The following is a 22,969-nucleotide window of genomic DNA, read 5'->3' as shown; positions in this document are numbered from 1 at the left end:
TTAAGTGTTGTTTAAAAACAAATAATATGTACAAATAGCAGAGGTGGAAAGAGTACTGAAAATTTGTACTCAAGTACAAGTAGTTGCTAAAATAATACTCAATTACAAGTAAAAGTACTGGTGTTAAAAATGTACTTAAGTAAAAGTACAAAGTACCCCTCTTAAAAACTACTCAAGTACAAATTACTTTTTAGCCGGTGATATTTATTGAATAAACATTAAATCCATTGAATGAAATCAGAAATATGAATGGATTAAAAACAGGCAATTTGTGTTTTATACGAATAAACACACAGTACAGAAATTTTGTCTGTTTAAAGAATGTTAAATTATTTTAACAGCAGCTATTATTATTATTATTATAATTATTATTATTATTATTATTGTTTCTTCATATAATTTTTATCAAGTTATAAAAATGGTCTAATGTTATTATTATTAATGAATTATGATGCAACATAAATAAGCTTGCTGGGTTATTTTATTTAAAAACAGATTTTTTTACATTAACTCATTCCCCGCCAGCCATTTTTTCGAAAAGTTGCCCGCCAGCATTTTTTATGATTTTAACAAAAGTTTTACAAAATGCCTTCCAGGAAAATTTTCTTCTAAAAATATATAAACATACAAATATATCAAATGAAAGAACAGACCCTCTACTTTCAAACAAACAATAAAAAAAGTGAAAAACCGCTTCATCCTATTTTTTCCCCTGCTTATAAACTCTTAAATATTGGTATTTTTCTTTACAAATACACTTTTTTTAGCAAAAAGCTGCAACAGGCGAATTTGATAAAAGAGTCCTTATTAGACTGTTTTTATTATTATAAGCTTAAAACACTTATTCAATATGAATAATACAATGTTAACAATGACATGAAATTCAACATTGAGCGCCATTTTACAATGCTAACGTTAAACCTTTTTTTATGGTCTATGTGCTCGTCACCTAGGTAACTGAAGCTCATGTTTCAAGTGATGTTTTCAGTCACATTATCGTGAGGTCTACCCAACATTAAAAACGAAAACGATCACATAAATATGGTTACAAGTCTTCTTACCATAATGTGCTTTTTGAGATTATAGGCTGAAGTATTGTAAGCCGAAATCACTGCAGATGGCAAACAAAGTTGGCATTACATTTGCACGCTGTCTCCTTTCCTTCCTCTGTTTGTGAACAACTCCCAGGTGCGGCCATGGGCACTCATCATCCGGTATTTCTTTGGAATTTTAAATTAATTCAGCGTCCATAACGCCACAGTTCTTTGACATTAAATACAACGTCACAGTGAAGGACGTGCGAGGATCGATTGAATAGCTCTCCAGAGACCGGCTTTTTTCCGGTCCAAATACAAGGGTTTTTATTGGCCCGCCCACGATCAATTATTTCTATTGGATATCCATATGCTGTCAAAGATTTGAATATTAATTTAATTCAAATTCTACAAGTACTTAGTAACGAATGTGATTTTCAAAGTAGCGAAGTACATTACTTACCTTAATTTGTACTTAAGTACAAGGAAAATTACAGACTTAAAAATGTACTCATAAAAGTACAAGTACACGAAAAAACTACTTACAGTAACGTGAGTAGTTGTAATTCGTTACTTCCACCTCTGACAAATAGCACTGTAAGGACATCAACCTTTATTTGAATAGATGCATGTATTAAAGGTGGGGTGCGTGAATTTTGGAAAAACACTTTGGAAAAGGTGTACACTTGTAGCCAATCAGCAAAAAGGGGCATGTCTACTAACCGACATCATTGCCTGGGTTGCATATGTGTGGGGTGGGTCTATCAAAAGAAGGTTCAGATTCAATTGGGGTAGGGCGTGTTCGTTGGGTGATTTCAAATATCAACATTGATTTTCAGAGATCATGCACCATGCCTTTAAATATTATTGTTAATTCAACACCCAAACAGTTTCCTAATATTCTGTTGCTTATGCTACAAAACAGTTAAACACTAGTATAACTTTTTTATAATCAGTGTCTAAGATGATGTCATTTCCCATGTGACTTTAGGCTGGTCAGACGGGTCTGATGCTGGCGGTCAGTCATGGCAGAATGGACATGGTAAGGGCTCTTCTCGCCTGCGGGGCAGATGTCAACATCCAGGATGATGAGGGCTCCACTGCACTCATGTGCGCTAGTGAACACGGCCACGTTGAGATTGTCAAGCTGCTGCTCGCTCAGCCGGGCTGCAACGCCACGCTTAGCGATAATGTAAGTGAACGGATTCGATGTAGATTCATTTTGCATTAATGTTCGATTTAGGATGGATTAATATTCTGCCAAATATTTATTTTGTCAGTATTGTTCATTAATTTAGATACCTCGATTTTAGTTCAGTACTTATATGTAATCTAAACTGAAATTAGTAAATTCCATATGCTTTATTTGGTTTTGGTGTGATTGTTATTGCTAAAGTTGCTTTTCATGGGTGCACCAAAGTTAGAAAACCATACATTATTTTTATGTTATACCACGGGGCTGTTGAATGCTTGATTGGATGTTGATTATTTTTTCAATAACCGCACACCTAACCTTTAAATTGTCTTAAAAATAGGCACCAGAGCAATGTTTTTGATAACCTTGGTATAAGGGGAATAATTAATAATAATTGACACTTGTATGTTGATTCGTTTCTCACGGTGGATACTGTAGTTGTAGTAGTATAATGAAGACTGGCTAATGAAGTGTTTTTTCATGTCGCTAGGATGAAAGCAATGCCCTGTCTATTGCTCTGGAAGCTGGACATAAGGACATAGCAGTGTTGTTGTATGCCCATATGAACTTCTCCAAAGCTCAGTCACCAGTAAGTAAACTCATTTATACATTCACATGCATACACAATGCATCCTTTCATATGCAATTAGTGCATAATGTTGATAATTAAACTTGATAAACTCTTGTGTTTGGTTAAGAAGTAACCTAATGATATTAGTGATAGTAGTGAACTATGCAGAAGCTTCTAGGCCCCAACTCCATTAAACGTTTCAGCGGAGAATCAAAATTTGTTTTGTAATCTAGCTTATGTTGAAGACAAAGGCCTTGTGTAATAGCCTATAGATTTAGCAAATCAGTTTGGTGATAATCATTATCTGTTTACAGGGTACTCCTCGGCTTGGGAGGAAGACTTCACCCAGTCCTACAAGAAGGGGCAATGTTTGATTGGAGAGCTTCTACCCCACCCTGTCTAAGCTGCTACTTTTTCAGGTTCTACTAGCCTACCATTTTCATCAGCTAGAAACCAAATCAATAGCTAAAGGGCTTTTGAAAACCTCAGCAGATGGACAGTAGGCAGTTTTACTGAGCACTTTTACTGTTGTTATTTTCCTTTCCTTGGCTTTTAGATTATAATACAAATGGACATGCTAGCTAAGAGTCGATACCTTCAAGACCTCAAATCTCTGTACTCACCCTGAATGTATTCAGCAAGTATTCGTTTGCCTGAAATCACCAGCATGTGACAGCACAGTGTCAGAGCTAGACATTATCTGGAACATGCCAATGGAGTTGGCTTACTTCAGATATTGTTTTCACATAAATTTCAAAATGTATAATATATGAAAATATCCATGTATTCTCCCTCCTTTAAGATGTCTAAACATTATCTACAGTCTCTTTCTCTGTTTTATTTTCAAAAGAATCAATAATTTATCATTACAAGATGTGGCCAATGTTGCCTGACAATGAATGAATTTTTTTGAACCATGTATATGATGCCCAATATTTTCAGCCTTTGGAGTTTGTATCTTTTTCAAAATTTGTCAAAATCCTGATGTCCAGGGGGTGTTAAAGGTTGAAATATAGATTTTTCAACATGTTATTGTAAACATGCAATTTTCTAGATTGGATATGCTCCTTACTTTTATACTTGCTATCTATTTAAAAATCACAGTATTTAGGACATTTCAGAGTTGATTTGTAACATGAAGTTATATATTTACCAATTAAAAGTTTTTATTGCAAATAACTGTATGTTTGTATATATTGTATGTTTTCCAATTTAGGATGCAATAGGTTTGGCCTGCCCTAAGTTATGTAATAAGCTATTATGTGTTATATCTAATGTGGCATCTTATACAGTATAGTCACAATTGGAATAACTGCGTATAACTCAACCGGCTGTAATAAAGTACTAAAATTACATGGCTTGTGCCCAGTTCTTCAGTTTCAAGGGGCTGAGTTTCTACAGGTAATCTGTACAATGTCTCCCCCTATTGGACAAAATAGTTACATCCACCTTTGTCAGTTTTTTTGGCATTTTTTTTATGTGATCTCCTAACTGTTTTTCTAAGGCACCTTTGTTAAAAAGGAAATAAATGGAGATCAATTTGTTTCTATTCATGATAATTTGTTGGCATAAACATATAAGCAACATTTAAGATGTACCAAAAAAACCTTTATGGAACTTGAAAAAAGCACTAGCTATAAATAATATCAACTCTTGACTTAAAATTAATGGGTAGCACTTTATTTTACAGTACGTGTACTTGCCTTGTACATATATTGTAAATAAGTTATATTTACCGAAAAATGTGTGGTACTTTTAGGTATCTACATGGTAATTAATTGGTATCATTACTGTACTTACCAGTGGTACATACTTGGTAGTTATTATGTAACTCTAGATAAGTACTGGGTAATAACAGATATATACATATAATGTTGGTATACTGTAACTAACTAGAAACATTACTGTACTTACAAATAAATGTACAATATAAGTATTTAGTATTTACAGGCAAGTTAGGGTTAATGACAGGTATTTATAGTGTACATATGATAACTAATGTCAAACACTACTGTACTTACAAATTGTATATACACGATAAGTGTGTGGTACCTGCAGGCAAGTGTAAGTTATACTTATACCATACATATATGATAACTAAGAACAAACATTACTGATGTGCCATTTTGGTACTTTATTTTTGTATTTTTGTCCCTTAAACCAAGCATCAAATAACTACTGTGTACATTCACTAGTACGTCTATGGTAACTGCATGGAAACAAGACTGTAAAATAAAGTATTGCTTTTTACACAGTTATTACATAGGACCTACCACCTAAAAGAAATAGCATCATACAGTATACATGTCACTGTGAGGCAACCATTGACATCATATGCATTAACTACTGGGTACATTCACTAGTACACACTTATTGTGTAAATACAATTTGTATGTACAGTAGTGTTTGATATTAGTTATCATATATGTACACTATAGATACCTGTCATTTACCCTAACTTGCCTGTTAATACTAAATACTTACATTTATTTGTAATAGAGTAATGTTTCTCGTTAATTACAGTATACCTATACAGTATGTTATTACCCAGTACTTATCTAGTTACATAATAACTACCAAGTATGTACCACTGGTAAGTACAGTAATGCTTCCAGTTACAGTTACCATGTAGATACATAAAAGTAAGTACCACACATTTGTTGGTAAGTACAACTTATTTACCATATATGTACAATGTAAGTACACATACATACTGTAAAATAAAGCGCTACAAATTGTTTGGGGGTCTTCACAGATGCTGCTATGAAACTGGATTTTTTTTGGATGGACTATTTAATTAAGTTACCAAAAAATAAAAGTAATGAAAATGTATTACAATGTGTAACAGTCAGACTTAATACTTTACAATACGAAATACTTTGATCAAACAGAAGTGTTCGTTATTAGGCCTTGCATGTGTAAGAAGTTTATTTTAAAAAGAACTCCAAATGTTTATTAACCTTTGGTTAATTCTTAATTTCTAGTGTCCATGCCCACAGTCCATTCATCTACAGTCACTGTTGGAAAGGGGTCAGATATGGCGAAGATGCTGAATTTTCCTAAAGACCAGTGGCAGTTTAACAGCTCAGGACAAACAAGTGACTCATAAATAAATATTAAAAACTTTAATAGTCTTTGATGAAATCATACAGTTCTATTAGTCCGACACGGTTCACAACACATCGTATTTTTCGTCTTGTAATTTATTTATTTATTAATGCTTAAATAATTTTCTATAACTCGTTTTTCGTATATCTCTCGGAAATTAAGTAATACCTACATTTATAAACGTGTATGTTTGTAAACCATTCTCTGATATCATGAAGGAGTGAGTGAGTTGCTCTCTGCAGAGAGACTGAACATCAGCTCCCACGCGCGCCGGAATGTCCCTCGCGCCAACATGTGCCTGCAAAAAATCTTGTATCAAACCTCGGAACCTCTCCCTCACCTTGTAACCGCCTTATAATCAGCTGGCCTGCCAAGCCAGGCTCTAAATATAAGCTTTCCCGCTTTCCACAGAGTTCATCACTGTCTGCTATCATAATGAGTGAGGAAGAGAGTAACGGCTCCCTGACGGTCAGGAAAGTGGCTCGGATGCCCAAGTGCTCGCGCTGCAGGAATCACGGGTTCGTGTCGCCGCTGAAGGGACACAAGCGCTTCTGTAATTGGAAGGATTGCCAGTGTCAGAAATGTAGACTTATTGCGGAAAGACAGCGGGTCATGGCTGCCCAGGTACACCACTGCTCCAGTTAACTTACCATGGCGAAAAACACCTGATTTACGATTATTGAGTAGTAGTTTAAATTTGTTTGTTTTTAGTCACTTTGATTGTTTCTTCTGCTCTGGTGGAACTTTGTGCTTGTTTTTAATTAGTTTTATAAACAAATCTGCGGTGACCTACAACCCCTCACCCCCAACGGACACAGCGCACGTTTTTCAGTCGTAACTTAGTGGAGTTTACAAACAATTGCATTTGTATTGTATTTGTATTGCTACATTTGCAAAATACAGTTATGGTAAAGTAAAATATGTATATTACTAGATACGTGTGGGAGATACAATGTAAAACGGTAACGTTACGGTTTGCGACTGTTTCAGCTAACGTTAGCTGCAATTTGGCGCTAAAATCCTCACAAATAAAATACACCATACCATTTTATTTTAGTCTGCTTTGTTAAAATATTTTTTTTCTTCTTAAAATGTAAGTTGAATTAAATGCTTCGGACTTGTGTCGCTTTTATGACACTGGCTATGAGTTAAGTTGTCCGTGCTAGTTTCAGGCCTAGAGTTCACTCTGTATTTGCTGTGTTAGGTGGCTTTACGAAGGCAGCAGGCCCAGGAGGAAGAGATGGGCATCTGCAATCCTGTTAACCTGTCTGGTTCTGACCCTCTGGTAAAGAACGAGCCAGTAGTTGATTATGTGTTTACTGTGGGCACAAGAGCTTCATCACCCACCACCACAAGTGCTCCCTCATCCCCCACTGTCCCAGGTGAGGAAATTAATTTAATATATTTAAATTGTTTATCGAAGTGATTTACCATTTTATATTACGTTTTATATAATTACATGGCACTGCATGTATAGTAAAATGTATAGAAATAAACTGATTATAATGTTTATTGTTGAATTAAGTGATTTATAGTGTTATTCTTACAGCTCACACTGCTTAACACGCAGGTCAAGGATCATTGGCAATGTTGTAATGATATTGACATATATTCAGTACCCATGAGAACTGAGTTCTCAGACCAGGGTGTCAAAGGCTATATCTCTGTAGCTGAAAAGTTTTAAAGGGATAGTTCACCCAAAAATGAAAATTCAGTCATAATTTTCCCATCCTCATGTTGTTCTAAACCTGTTTAAATTTCTTTTTTCTGATGAACACAAAAGAAGATATTTTGATAAATGATGGTAAGCAAACAGCTTATTGTATCCATTGACTTCCATAGTAGGAAAAAATATTCTGAGAGTATTGTGATAAATAATGAAAAATATATTTTGATAAATGATGGTAAGCACACAGTTGATGGTACCCATTTAATCCAATGGTATTTGTTTTTCCTATTATGGAAGTCAATGGTTACAATCAAATGTGTGCTTACCATCATTTATCAAAATATCTTATTTTGTGTTCATCAGAAAAAGTCATTACAGGTTTAGAACAACATTAGGATGAGACAATAATTGGAAATTTCACTTAAAGGGATAGTTCACCCAGTGAAAAGTCCAATTACACAAATGACTATTTTTAGTATTAGTGGTTGGCTATGTTGGGTTCAGATACCTAGTTAAAGTTTAAACACTGTTCTCAGGACAGGAGTTTTTTTCAAAAATGTCAAGTTGGGGCTGGTCGGTGACTCTGTGTTGTCACATGTTGTATAATTTAATAAAAAAATATGTTTTAAATATTAGCCTATTTAGGTTACCATAATAGCTTATAGTTTGACAAAGTACCCTACCATAGGGTATGCCTTAAAGTGATAGTTCACTAAAAAAATCACCCTCATGTTGTAACAAACCCAGGCCTGGCGCCATGAGGGGGAATTTTTAGACTTGTGGTTAACAGCGTGTTTGGCACATTTACCTCAGAGTTTATTTCAGTAATATTGCTGTTTTTTCAGTAATAATAATACAATTTACATGTCAATCCTGCTTCATTGTCTGTTTTTTTAATTTTATTATTCTGTTATGTTAAGTTATATATATGTGGATATTTATTGCCATATGAGACGTTCATTGCCGTTATATGAATACTCTTGTCTAATATTCGAATCATATGCGGAATAATGTGTACAAGAATACAGTTCCTTTGAAAATAATTTGAATTTGAAGCTAATTTTTATTTATATGTGGAGATAAATAAACCTTTGCAAATCTGCTGATTTTATCAGAGATTTAGAGATTTTAAACATCCTTAATCCACACTTACTAGTCTATCAAATAATATCTGATGATCTATCATCATTATGCTGTTTTTTTATTTTATCTTTTATTTTGCTAGTCAGTTTCTGGTTACCTTTGCAGTTGCATATGGAGTGTTTTATGGAGCGCTGCATTTAAAAATCTGTCGTTCCAAAGCGTGACCTCAGTGTGTATTATTCATTGATAGTATAAAGTAAAGTTAAGCCCCCTCAACAATTTCACATGCCCCCTCAGTCATTTCATCCTGCAGCTGGGCCTGAACAAACCTGTATATATTTCTTTGTTTTGCTGAAAGGAAGATATTTGTAATCAAGCAAGAAACAGAAGCACCATTGACTTTCACAATAGAAAAAATTATACTATGGAAGTCACTGGTGCTCAAAAACGATTTGTTTAAAAAAAATCTTTCTTTATGTTAAGCAGAACAAAGAAATTAATATAGGGTTGGTTGTAACAACATGAGGCTAAGTAAATGATGACAGAATTTTCGTTTTTGGGTAAACTATAAATTTAACATTTTTTTATGCATCTTTATAAGAAGTAACACATTATTTTTATTACATTGTTATTGTAAAATATCAACATGCGAACCTGATTACTTCAGTTAGTTAATAAATGGAATTGTATTGTGTAACAAACAAGCATGTTTAATACTTAACCCCCAAATTTTCCATTTTCATAATTTGTGCAACAATTTAATGGCTCCCTTAATTAAATAAAACCTAAGTTGACTTTTGCTTTCTGGGAAGGGTTCAAGAATTAGCTACATTTCATGAGATAATAAGTCTTGTCTGTTTCTGCAAAAAGAGAATAAAGGAACCCTGACCTTGGACATCTTGTACCCATCCCATGACTCTCCATCCTTACAGCCCCCTCAGACCACACAATACAGGCACAAAACTGGCACATCTTTACATGATTTCATGTGTTCGATCAGCGGGAGAGACGTCATGTTCCCTGTGCTCCGATAGGATTAAGCAAGGAGTTGAATACCAAACAGGTCAAGGCCGCTTACGGTCTTTAATTGTTCTCAGTACACTCTTTGGTTGCTGACAGATGAAGCACTGGTGGTATTCAAGTATTTTCATTAGAGATTATCTACATAATAACAAAACTCGTCATGGACGGTTTTTGTGTGGTTCTGTGCCATTATTTTAATGCACCTTATATCACATGCTTGCTTTTGATGTGATATAAGAAAGCTTAGAACAGTATTGTGATAATAGACCATTTCAAAAGATGTAAACAACACTGGTCCAGAAGCACTTCCTGTTTCAGTTTTTTAACACTAGATAAATATTGGAATAAAATAAACCAACGGAACATATAAACCTGAATTAACTGAAGTTAAACAGACATCTTAAAGGTAATGATATATGTGAAATAAAAAAAAATACTGTCACAAACTGTAACAGGAAGTGTTTCTGGACCAGTGTTGTTTACATCATTTGAAATGGTCTATACAGAACTCCTGTTTGAATAATATATAAATGTGACTGTTAGTTGTTCGCAGTTACAGTTCTGCCTTTTGGTTGAGTTGGGGATATGCACGTCAGTCTAATCCAAAATGTGCTGGAAGTTTATGAAAATGTATATTTGGAATTTTTGGAACTTCTTTTTTTTAGATTAAGTAACTCTTTTATTGTGTTGCTGTCTATTCTTTGTGTTATTATTACAATTGAGTATTGTGCTTATTTCAAACAAAAGCATAAGACAAAATCTAATTTTCAGAGTTGTCTTTTTAATATTTCAGGGAGTCGTTCCATGCTTGCTGTAAGCCCTGCAGCGACCAGCAGAGGGCACACTGAAGGCACATCTGACCTGATGGTTGATCCGACCTATTACAACCTGTACCAGCCCTCACGCTACTCCTCCTACTACAGCAATCTGTACAACTATCAGCAATACCAGGTAAATATGCCCTCACATGTCATGTGCAGACAGCTGAGCTGCTCTTATGCATGGGCTATAAATTAATGTCATAAACCAAACCACATAGAATATGTGCATGCAGAATTTAGCTCAGAGCTCCATAAATTTCTGCAGAAATCAATCCCCATGTAGTTCTATGTTTTCTTCATATTGGTTTTTGTTTATATACATATAATGGCTAATTTAAATAGTGACAGACAGCTAAAAGTAACATGATAACATTGCTTATATAAAAACTAAATGTATTTTTTAGAATGTTGATTAAAAAACATAAGTAAAAATGTAAAACCTCTTAACCAGAGGATTTTTAATTATAAAGCATGTTGCATAACAGTTAGTGTACAAAAACATGATTGTAGAAAAGATAATGTTCCTACTTGTAAAGTTTGATAAGATAACCGGAAAAAAGGTGACAATGTTGACTAAAACCTCAGTGAATAATACCTTTTAGGAACAAAGACTCAAAGAAAATTTATTTTGAATGAATCCCTTGACCCAAAACTCATCCCCCTCTCTGGTCAACCATTTAGACCTACCGTATACCTCACACGAGTACACATCCATGTGAACGCCAGCATAAGGCACCCACCTCCACTCTCATCCACTCTGCGTCCCATGTAGACCAGGCCGCGGTAATAAGGTGATTAAGTGTCTTGCTGCAGTGTTGATAGGGGCTGCTGTCATTGGACCCGGCTGGTTTGTTGAAGTTGGCAGTGCGTGGTGAGCTGCTGTACTGGGTGTACGGTGATAATACCTGTGCCATCGTTCCAAGCCACTGGGCGAACACAGCAGGAAGGTGTGGAGCTTTCATGCCATGCTACACCTCTTACATGCTGTTTACATTTCCCTGCTCCCCCCAGCCGGAACCGCAACTAATTCTGTCATTGGAGGTTCTCTAACCCTTATCCACTCTGTACATCTATACCATGATTCCCATAGGATTTACAAAAAACAGATAAGACAAGTTTGATTAAACTTTGTCTTTTTATAGTGGCCAAATAAGTTTTAAGGCTAAATAAATAAATGTTGTATAGTGAGCATACATTAACATTGTGACATTTTATGCTCACTGTACAACATTTATTTATTTGGCCTTAAAACTTATTTGGCCACTATAAAAAGTTTAATCAAACTTGTGGCATTTTAGTTTCAAACCTACAGTATAACAAAAGTCAACAACAAAATTGCATTGGTGTGTTTATCCTGCAAAAAGAAAACAAAAGCACACACATTGACCTGACATACAGTACTGTGTGTGCAAAAGTCTTAGGCCACCATGCCAGAATTAGATTAGCTGTTTTTGCAATGTAGTGATCATATATAATTGTTTTTCAGTCTCTTTAATAGAAAACATCCAGAAAATACAGGAAATGTGTATATAGTATTAAAAACTGTATAAAAATGTAAACTGATGTGTCAAGTTTTTAGGATGAACTCCCCTTCCACTTGAGCAGTAGCAGGAAACTGCAGGATATCTTAAACCTAAATAAAATGAAATCCTAATTTCTAATTTTAAAGAAATTTGTGTTTTTACTTCATTCTGCTCAAAAACGCTCAAGATGTGTTTAGTGCCAAGAGAGGTCACACTAAACAATGACGAATCGATGCCAAAGAAGACATTTAGTCCTGAAAATTATGTTTTTGTACATATTTCCTGTATTTTCTGTTTGTATCTTAATAAAATAGATTGAAAAATAAATATGGATGGATATTAAAACTTCTAAAACAACAAATCTGATGGTGGTGGCCTAAGACTTTTGCACAGTACTGCACAGTAAGTCGTCTCACCAAATCTCCAAAAATGTATGAATTGAATGACTTTAAAGACATATATATATATATGTGTGTGTGTGTGTGTGTATGTGTATGTGTATATGTATCTGTATATAAATTGTAGTATCGGTATAACAATTTAAAGAGTTGTAAATTGTTAGATAAATTAAGTAAATGGTAAGGCCCCCTTTTTGCATTAATTACAAGCATGTTGTCGATGTTTATTATTATTTTTTTTAGAATGATCAGTGGGACAATACATATTGTACAAAAAATGTAACACGGTCACTGTCACAAATTTGTTTATTTTAGTATTTACATACACTCGAAAAAACAGATATTTTTAACCCAGCGTTGTGTCAATTGATGAGCCCTGCTTGTTTGTTGGTTTAAATTAACCCATGTAATGTATATATTTGACCCAACAATGGGTTAAGACCACCCAGCATTTTGGATTGAAACAACACAGCATAGGTTTACCCTTTTGACCCAATGCTGGGTTGAAATTAAGCATTTTTAGCATTTTTGGAGTGTATGAATGGCAGAATGCTAAGTATTATGTCCTACAAATAAATTATTATTCTTTTCAGAATCCTAAAACTTTATATTCAGAATATATTTGGTATATATGAACATTTCAAATGTTCAGCATCATGCCAAATTTTTTGACCCTGTATAAAATTGGATCGGATAAAAGAAGAGAAATGAAACTATAAAAGAAATGAAATGATAGAAGTTATTGCACTGCTTTTCCATTGACGTGTCAGAAGCACATTGGCTTTGTCAATTTGAACATATTTAAACTGCATTTATGTTTATAATCAGATTTAATGCAAAGTAATTATCAGCTTCCACATGAGTCTTTTACATACCATGCAAGATTAAGACTTGGGTACACAGTCTGTCTTGGCAGCCTGTGTTACACATAGAGTATATGAAGATCTCTGTTAGAAGATATCAAATTGGACAGCATGAAATTGAGGGCATCCTCAAAGTCATGGCCCGTTCAACTTTGATATACCATGATCTCATCGCAACAGTTTTACAAGCGTATTAATCAGCCAGAGCCCACTGACATGAGACAGAATCTTCATACGACTTTAATATGGAGATTAGCCTGTGTATACAGAGACTTTTATACTGCAAAGTATCCTGATTGTATCAAACCTGATCTACTCATGTGTGAAGTAAATTAAATCTATATTTCTCCAGGGACTCATTTCTGAGTGTTATATACACATGAGTCAGGATGGGACCATATTTCAGAATATTTGTGCACTTGGGACCCTGATGGCGACATATTGCTCCAGGGTCACCGCCTCCATCTCTTCACTGTGTCCCAGGGTTTGAATTGCAAAGGTTAATGATATTGCTCATATCAAAATAGGGCTATACTGTTTAAGCACAGCTCTATGGAGGGGGATGAATCTCAGATGGCTTCATTTGACCATTTAAAAGACAAGCTTTCTTATGATTGTTTGTACTATGCTTTGCTCAAAACGGAGCCAAATCGAAAATAGAACTGTGAAATGTATTAGTTTAATTAACATTCTTGCATTATCATCAGCTATTGAATAGTTTTAGTTGTGTATTAGGAAAGTTGATGTAACTTTTAGTAGAAGCAAGCATTTTGTTTGCGTGTGTGCCAGTGATGTGATCATTATGTTTGTGTAAAAAATACTTTTTACCTTGAACAATATGTTTAAAAACATATTTTATATGTTTAACAATAATGCAACGATTAAGTACTGAACTTAATATGTGTACACATATACTGTATGTAGAATATATATCATGCATTCTTATTTTAAACTAAATGCAAATAATTAATGTAACAATTTAAACTACCGGTACATGTATTTGCCATTTTGTTACAGTACCCAAAAAGTAGCTAACTACATTCAAAGTCAATGAACAATTTATTTATTCATGCTTTTTAACGCTGTTTAATCTACAAAGAGACAGCATAACAGAGTTAAAACAGACTTAAAGGGATAGTTTACCCAAAAATGAAAATTTTGTCATCATTTACTCACTCTCATGTTGTTACAAACCCGAATAAATTTCTTTTTTTCTAATGAACACAAAGGAAGATATTTAAAAATGGACGTGGACCCCATTCACTTCCATAGTAGGAAAAAAGAATACTATGGAAGTAAATGGGGTCCACGAATGGTTTGGTTCCAAACATTTCTCAAAATATCTTTTTTTGTGTTAATCAGAACAAAGAAATTTATAAAGGTTTGTATCATAATGAAAGTTAGTAAAAGATGACAGAATTTTTCATTTTTGGATAAACTATCCCTTTAATAACAAGCAGCAGGATTTTACTAATTATTTTTCTTCAATAAGTTTTGCGGCTTTTGTGTAAACAAACTGATGCACTAAAACGAGTGATATAATATTATGTCATGTTTGTTGAACAAAGAATGTAGTTAGGAGAGAAGCGTCACTTTTTTTAGTTACATAGTTTAAGTAATTTTAAGAACCATAGGACTGTGTCTGAACATTGCCTGTTCACTCAGCTTTCCATCACTGCTCCTTCACTTTTATTAGGTTTTGTTTGATCAGGAGGTAATAGGGCTAGGTGATGCTCCTCCTTATCTGGCCTTTATCTCAGTGTGTCCATCTCCCGCCCTCTCCCACCTCTAGCGAGTGGAGCTCCGCTGCACTGCAGGTGGAGAATGAAAATATGAGGGTGGCGTAGAGGATCCAGACAGCTGATGGTGCCAGATAAGCTCACTCAGGGAGGTAAGGGAGCCCAGCCAGCCCTTATTAATAAGGCTGCTCCGGATCTAACACAGCTGAGGTGGCACAAAGCTAAGACGTATTTCTCATAAAGATTGAGAGAATTTTTTTGTGAGCAGTTTATCTGGATACTGTGTTTCATGATAATTTTGCAGCAGCCACTGCAATGTTACCAGATTTTTGTCTGGAATGTTCATACCTATAGAGATAGAGATCATACGGAATGATGTTGAATGTTGCATGCATTTTATTCCACTTATTTTGTTTGTTTAATTTTATGGAACATTAAGAGTGGGATAGAAAATGCATGTTCTTGTAGCGCAACTGCTAGAGCGTGGCACTAGCAACACCAAGGCAGTGCGTTTAATTTTTTTTTAGGGAACACACATCAGGCTTTTCGCCAGGGGGGCATTAGGGGGCAGTGCTCCACCCAGATGACACTGCGTGCCCCCCTGATCATATGGTTAAACTTATTATTTGATACAAAAAGTCACTTGAACTTGACCACTTTTATATGTGTGTAGTGCACCGCATGTTCTCTTCAGCAGTATTTAAACCAGAGGGAAGAAACTACTAATCTCTACGACATTAACTTTAAAAATAGATCTTTAAACAATAAATCAGAAAATGTGACGCATTATTACATTACATGTAATAATATTAAACATAATAATATGAAACAAAATAACATTTATAGTAACACCTTCCCATAATAGCCCTTGTAATCCTTTCCTAGACCTCATTATTTATTCAAATGCAACAAGCCAATGGCAAGTCTCCAGCATCATACCTTCCAGTACGTTTATATTTTGTTTTTAGATCTTCTGTTTATTAGAAGAAGAGTTTGGTTGTGGAATAATACATGGTAGATATAAATAATATAAGACGGTTATACAGTAAGCATACAGTATTTTGGCTGTGCCCCTCATCAGCTCATGTCTGAGAAAAACTAACACGTTAAAAAATACATCAGAGAAAAGATTAAGTATGATATTTTACTCCTGCGACCTGCCGCGATTAGCTTAATGATGAGTACACTTTAGTATGCTACAGATCACGTTTGTTTGTTGCTTTCTGCATGTATTGTTATTATTATTGCATTTATAGGCGACAGGACAGCCTTGTGTTGGTCCGTTTTAAATGGGTTTTATTAGTTGTTAAGTCTGTTTCTCACTAGGGGTGGGAATCGCAGGGTACCTCACAGTAGGATTCGATACATGGCTCGCGTGAACGGTAGTATCACAGTGCTGTGATTCTCCGATAATCAATGTATTGCTTGCTAATAACGGTATCTAACAAACTATAAAAACAAAATGTCCAGAAAAAGATTAAGTGCTACTTTTGTCTCTTTATGCAAGTCCACAAAGAACTTTTTTTAGGTACAGGGCTCCAGACTACCTTTTTTACTGGGAGCACTGTAGCCCCTAACTGAAAGTTTTAGGAGTGCAAGCAGAAAATTTAGGTGCACACCTTATATCAATGAATGCAATTATTAACTTTTTCCCATTAACAACTACTAACAAATACTTTGATAATAAATAGACTTAACTCTATATGCATTTGTTGCACATGTCATTATGCACAATTCTGACACACATACTGCGGGGTGTCTGCGCAGTAGTAAAAGGTAGTTAATAGAATCTACCAAAATTAAGGCACTTGAAAGGTAGTAAAAGGTAACAAACACAATTTGACTTGGTAGTCATTTTTTTGCTTAATATTTGTTTCTCCATGTTTTAACTTCATCTAGCATAGTTTAAAAATATACGGTGCTAACAGGACCTGAGTGAGTCGGAGTAGATAGCAAATATAGTCACCTTTAGTCACAGTCCTGTCTGTCACTCGTGTTAATCAAACAGCATTAAGAGAAAATTGTACACGAGTTTGATTCAAGTTGCTCGTTCAGAGTTTATATTCATACTGTATTAGAGCTATGACTGTGAACAGAAAAAACCCTGAATTATTTGTTAATGTGTACTAAATAACATAAAGTACAAATTTCTGTAACACTTTACAAAAAGGTTGTATTTGTTCACATACGTAATTGCATTATGAACAAACAATGAACAATATATTGTACACAAGCATTTATTAATTCTTGTTTATGTCATTACAGTAATTAATGTTAGTTTGAGGTGCATTAACTAATGTTAACAGTTTCAAAATTAAACTGCTCAAATTAATCAGATTTACAATTAATAAATAAAATCCATTAATGTACCTAATATGTATGATGGGTGTGACAGTGTCACACTTATATCTTATAGTAAGTAGTAAGTGGTGCTTTGCATACCCCTCCCACACCCCCCAAAAAAGGGCTGCTGCTTGATGTCGTGTTGGTAGTAAAAAATATTGTGGAGGTGGTAAAAAAGGTAGTTAAAGCAGGGCTCCAGACTAACTTTTTTCACTAGGAGCACAGTGGCCCCCAACTGAAAATTTTAGGGGCGCAACCAGAAAATTTAGGGGCACATACCGTAAATCAACATGCTAATCAAATATTCACATTTCTACTAAGTAATACTAATAAATACTTTGATGATAGATGCAGAAAGTACAATGTGCTGTTTTAAATTCAGTGTCAAATCACAAAAAAAAGGTCAAATTTACACATGTAAGAAAACACTATCAAATTTTGGTGGCAGTCTGGAGCCCTGTAAAGGTAGTAAATTCATCTCTATGATTCCTCCGTATTCCTGCATATTCATAAGTTGAATGAAGTGCCTTTTGAGATGCGCTTTTTACAATACACATACATACCCAAATGCTTGGTTGTTTCAAGCCCTGGTTGGGATAAATATGGAAAATCAAGCTGCTGGTTTAAATAAACCTAAAAATTTCTACATGACCCAACCATAGATTAAAACAACCCAGCATTTTGGATTGAAACAACCCAGCATATTTGAAACCCAATGGTTTGATTTGTCCATATTTTACCCATGGGTTAAAACAAACCAACATTTCTAGTGTGGTTTCAAAGCCGCTTTACAGAAAACAGGTGTGTCCTAATTTTAAATGTAAATACATGATTTTGTTCAGTAACATTGGTTACTTGGCTTTAGTGTTTATCTCTGGCTTGTAGCGGCACTAAAATGTTTTTCCACATGTTTTTTGTTTGTTTTAAATTTCATGTACTGTAAGTATTGGTGGGCTACTCCTGAAAAAAAAAAACAGTTCGATTTCTATTATATTTGTCATAGGCAATACAAGAGGCTGACACTGTTTAAATAACAGTTTATAAAACTGTCAGGGTTGATGGGGTGGACAGTAAATGGTGACATATTACTGGCTGACAGAAATCAAATTCCATAAAAGCGAAATTGAAAACACCCTAAAGCCTCAGTGCTGCCAAGTAGACAGCTTATTTTAAAGTTTTCACAAGAGAAAAAAACTTGCCGGGGCGGTTTGTTGCAGTTTATTAAAAATAGAGAAAAAACAATTGGTACCTCTTGGTAAGGGGTCAACCATGACCCATTTTGACCATTTTTTTTCTCTGTCTCAGACCAGGGTTCATAGTGTCACATGTACAGAGTGTACAGAAATCAGTTCTGTAAAGTATTTTATAAATGGAGTGTGCAGTAGAACTAAATGATGTCCATGGACAGGGCTCTACATTAACTTTTTTTTGCACATAGCACTGGTGCTACAGAGGTTGAAAGTTTTGTAGCACAGGCCAAACTGTTGTCGCACAAACATAAAACTTCACTTTTACCATTAAGATATCATGTCTGTAAACAAACACAAGTAATGAAGTTCATCACTTAAATTAAGTTCTCATACAGAGCACAAAACTACTACAAAAATAGTTTTTAGACAAAGGTTTTTAATTTGCTAATAGTTAAATATTAAATAACATATTTGTCCCAAATAGTTAACGATAAACATAGGCTGCTTACGCATATTTTGCTTTTTGGAGTAGACTGTCCAACTAAGCTTACGCTATTTAGCGTGCATTTTCCCGTCAACACGCTCAACTAGCAGCATTGTACAGTTTATGGTCGTGTTAGGAATTGTGAAAATGTAGTTGAATGACTCAATGCAAAGAGTCATTCAACAAAAATTTGAAAGAAATTAGTCTTTTTACTGCTCAAAAACGCTCAAGATGTGTTTAGTGCCAAGAGACGATGCTTAGTCACCTGAAAATGTAATTATAAATTTTTTTGTACATATTTTGTAACGTTTTTAGGTTCAGACAGAGACATTATAATGAGACAAATGACAAACCATTGTAGAAAAATTAAAAAGTCATTCCAAAAAAACCCATTTCCAAATACTTGGAAAAAATTTGATTTTGATTGGTTTAAATAAAGTATCAGGGCTATCAAACAATTAAAATAATTTAAAACAACCATTCCTAGGACATTCTACCTCTTGTTACTTTTTAAAGCAACACCAAAGAGGTTTTTTTTTTACCTTAAAATAACGTTTTCCAAAAAAGTTTCAGTCGTTCATCCACTCTAAACAGGGTGAACAGCACTTTCAAATTCGCTTTGCAGCCCTCTATCGGCCAAAACCGCACTAAAGAAGTTTACAACCGTCGAGTCGCGGTCCTGTAGTTTGAGTGAAAACTACAAAAACTTGCTTTACTGCAGACCTACAATCCAATCAGAGCCAGCTATGCTGCAGTATTTATGACAATGGTAATGGACAATTCCGCTTCTAACCTGTAGGGGGAGCAAAGAGCAAAAACTCTTTAGTGTTGCTTTAATATTGTACCTCAGGGGTGTCCAATACGTCGATCGCGATCAACCAGACAATCGCATAGGCAATGCCGGTAGATCGCACATAAGTTAATAACTGTGTATGCTGCTCCACGCCTCCACGAGCTTCAGAAAACAAAGCGCAAAATTGGCAATATGGTCTTAGAAACATGTCTTTTTGAGTTGCTGCGCATTTCTTCTCAAGTGTGTTTTTATAAATCGTGTGCCTGCACGCTGCAGCCGAGTCGTCTAACTTCCGAAATTTGGATGCACATTCTTGCCTTCATGCAGGAGCTGATCCACACCCACGGTGCATGTGCGCGCGCGAGCGAAAGAGATGCTTCTGATACTGTTGTCATTTTCTAGTTTGTTTTATCAAAACCGCATCTCTGCTATTTTAAGGAGTACTCTGAATGTACTCAAGGATTTTTTTTAACTCCTCAAAAGTAAAGGTGACAGCCCTAAATTCAACGAAGAGATATATACAGTATAGTCCTAAACACTCATTTAAAGTGTTATTAAAAAATGTAACTGTGTTTTTTAGCAGGTAGGTCTTGTCGGCTTTATCATTTTAAAAGTAGATCGCCACTCAAAAAAGTCTGGACACCCCTGTTGTACATGGTTTGCTCAGCTTCATAGTCATGTTGTGTTCCACTTACTGTCTTATTGATTATTCAGTACTATTGACTTTGGATGCTTATCTGAAGTATCGTCAGACTTTGTGTTGAATTAATGGTTTCTTTCTCCACCTGCATCCGGTCCTTCTTAAACAGATGCCTACTGGAGACAGCCGTCTATCCAGCCATAACGTGTCGCCCCAGTATTGCACACACTCCTACTATTCATCTTACCTGAGTCAGGGGCTCGGCACGGCCGCCTGTGTCCCACCCAGTACCTGCCCTGAGCCCAAAGCAGCAGGTCAGTCCCACACACACATACACACACATGCTCTTAGGCCCATAAACTTTTATCCAGAGATTATCAACAGTGTGAGCAAGAACATCTGAGGGAGTCAAGGGCACTGTAAAATTGATAAAAATAAATAAATTCAAAGGTAAAACTTTTATGAGGGTCATTTGTTCTGGTGACTTCAGATTTAAAGAGACAAGGACCGTGTGATAAGCGCTGTAATTTTAATCTAAGAACATAATAAATTGGATGTTAGAATTTTTTAATGTGCTTTTCATTAGTTCAGTGTTAATGTGGAACATGGAATGCATTCATTCATGTTTACTTGATTCTTTTTGATTCAATGTTAAATATACAGTGTGACAGTGTTACATTACTGACATGCTTTTTGGTTAATAGCATTATCATTCTTAAGACAAGCATCTTAATAATTCAGATTGGGTATTGAAGGACATCTTAGTTCTCGCCTTAAGTATAAATGTTGCGGTCCTATGATCCAGCCTTCCCCTATACAAGCTCGGCACCTGCGCTGGATCTTAATGATTTTTACATGCTGATTTGAAGTGTTTAAAACATGAGGGTGCCTGTCACCCCCACTATCATTGTAGGGGGTTTTATGTTCCATTACAACACTCCAAGCTGGGTGGTCCCATCTCCAAATCAGAGATACACACAAGTCAGCAATAATGGATTTTTGTGCACTTGATATTTAATGTATATGATAACCTAATACTGAGTGATTTCTCATTATTATGATTTTCTGTTAATTAGATGTTAGAAATAAGTGAGTATTAAATAAGTATTAAACTTCAGTAACTTGAGCTATATCTAGGAACAACAGTATAGTTAGGCGTTATTCATTCGAGCCAATAAGTAGCAACTATCTAGCAAATAAACAGAAACCACACAGACCTTCTGCTAGTGTCATATTCGCAATTGTTACAAGCAGACCTTAGCTGTCGTTCTCTGGATTTTGTTCCCAGCATTGTTGTGCGCTAGTAACCATAGAGGACTTGAACAACTGTCATGAGATCATTTAGTCTTGGAGAAAAAGAGACTGTAGAGTAAATGACAAGCATTCAAGTTTCAAATATTTTATAAAGTAACCTTACAAAAAGACACAATGTAGCATTGTTTTAGATGACTCTGCCCCTGAGTCTATGTCTGCATGTGCGTACACTGTGGGTGTTTATTTTCTTTAGCGCCTGGATAATCAGTTGGCCAAATATGAGGCCAAATAACCTTCAGAAGTGTGGCGCTGTCCTTTCCGAGCAGCCCCCACAGCTGTCTCTGGAAAATTGCCTCTGGGGTTAGTGAGCAGGAACAAGTTAAGATTTACAAACAATGATGAAGCTTGTCATGCGTCTTTCTCCATCCGTCACGAGCGGCGGCCCGCCGGGAGTCGAAGTGTTCTTCATAAAACTCAGCTCGCTGTGAAATACGCCCCTGTGCGCTCTTTACTGCTAGGAGCTCGTCAGCAGCGCTCCACCATAAATTGACTAGGCGTAGGTGACACTGCACTCCATCACCCACCAGGGCAGCCATTCCTCCGCCCCGCATCCGCCCCCCACCCTGCGCCAGCCGCTCAGCCCATAAGATGATGTGCCCACTGTGAGTTATGTTGAAATTTCAATGTTATACGAGACAGTCTATAGGTTTTACCTTTTTATCTCATGCTGTGTTTTTCTTTGTGCTGTTGTTTATTGTTGGAGTATTCAAAGTTAGTTTTGTCTTGTGGACCGGGCCAACTTTATTATTCTGGAGAAGAAAGAGTGATTTTCCTTCATGTGGGCAAGGGGATTTACAGTTAGGAAAATTAAAAATGTTAGGAAAAAAATACCTCCTGTGTTGTAAAGGCATTGTTTTGACTTTTACAGTACATAAGCGTTATAACAAAATAATTACTATGCTTTCTTCGGATGTAGTTCTGTGGTAATACCATGTTGTTTTAGACTTGGTAATGCCATGGTATTCATTCAATAGAGTGTAAATATAGTACAGTATCATTCAGTAACATAGTACTACAGTGTATATTTCAAAGTACCATGGTATTATCATCATAATGCATCATGGTACTGCCACAGTACGTTTTGTTAGATGTTTTTGTTGGTGTCAATCAGTACAGCTTTTATTTGAATACAAATAAATAAAATTGCTTTATTTACAAGTTATTACAAAGCCAGTCAC

At 35.4% G+C, this 22,969-nt stretch overlaps 2 protein-coding genes across 4 annotated transcripts in view; both read left to right on the top strand.

Moving 5' to 3' along the window:
• Positions 1–4,155, top strand: part of kank1a (KN motif and ankyrin repeat domains 1a) — a 70,341-nt gene extending 66,186 nt beyond the window's left edge. For 2 of the 3 annotated variants that reach the window (XM_065267123.2, XM_065267124.2), the window contains exons 10-12: positions 2,026–2,226; positions 2,720–2,818; positions 3,115–4,155. In XM_065267123.2, the coding sequence (XP_065123195.2) occupies positions 2,026–2,226; positions 2,720–2,818; positions 3,115–3,174 (360 nt within the window). In that variant the 3' untranslated portion in view covers positions 3,175–4,155. Of the gene's footprint in view, positions 1–2,025; positions 2,227–2,719; positions 2,819–3,114 lie in introns of those variants that run through there. The other variant, XR_010532212.2, reaches the window with a different exon arrangement.
• A 2,144-nt stretch (positions 4,156–6,299) lies between these two features.
• Positions 6,300–22,969, top strand: part of dmrt1 (doublesex and mab-3 related transcription factor 1) — a 38,583-nt gene continuing 21,913 nt past the window's right edge. Inside the window, exons 1-4 of the mRNA XM_065266947.2 lie at positions 6,300–6,532; positions 7,113–7,290; positions 10,477–10,634; positions 20,647–20,791. Of these exons, the coding sequence (XP_065123019.1) occupies positions 6,344–6,532; positions 7,113–7,290; positions 10,477–10,634; positions 20,647–20,791 (670 nt within the window). The 5' untranslated portion in view covers positions 6,300–6,343. The remainder of the gene's footprint in view (positions 6,533–7,112; positions 7,291–10,476; positions 10,635–20,646; positions 20,792–22,969) is intronic.

The sequence above is a fragment of the Paramisgurnus dabryanus genome, chromosome 5 (genome assembly GCF_030506205.2).
Source record: "Paramisgurnus dabryanus chromosome 5, PD_genome_1.1, whole genome shotgun sequence".
Taxonomy (NCBI): Eukaryota; Metazoa; Chordata; class Actinopteri; order Cypriniformes; family Cobitidae; genus Paramisgurnus; species Paramisgurnus dabryanus.
The sequence above is the reverse complement of the archived record's forward strand: the minus strand, read 5'-3'. Positions and strand labels throughout refer to the sequence as shown.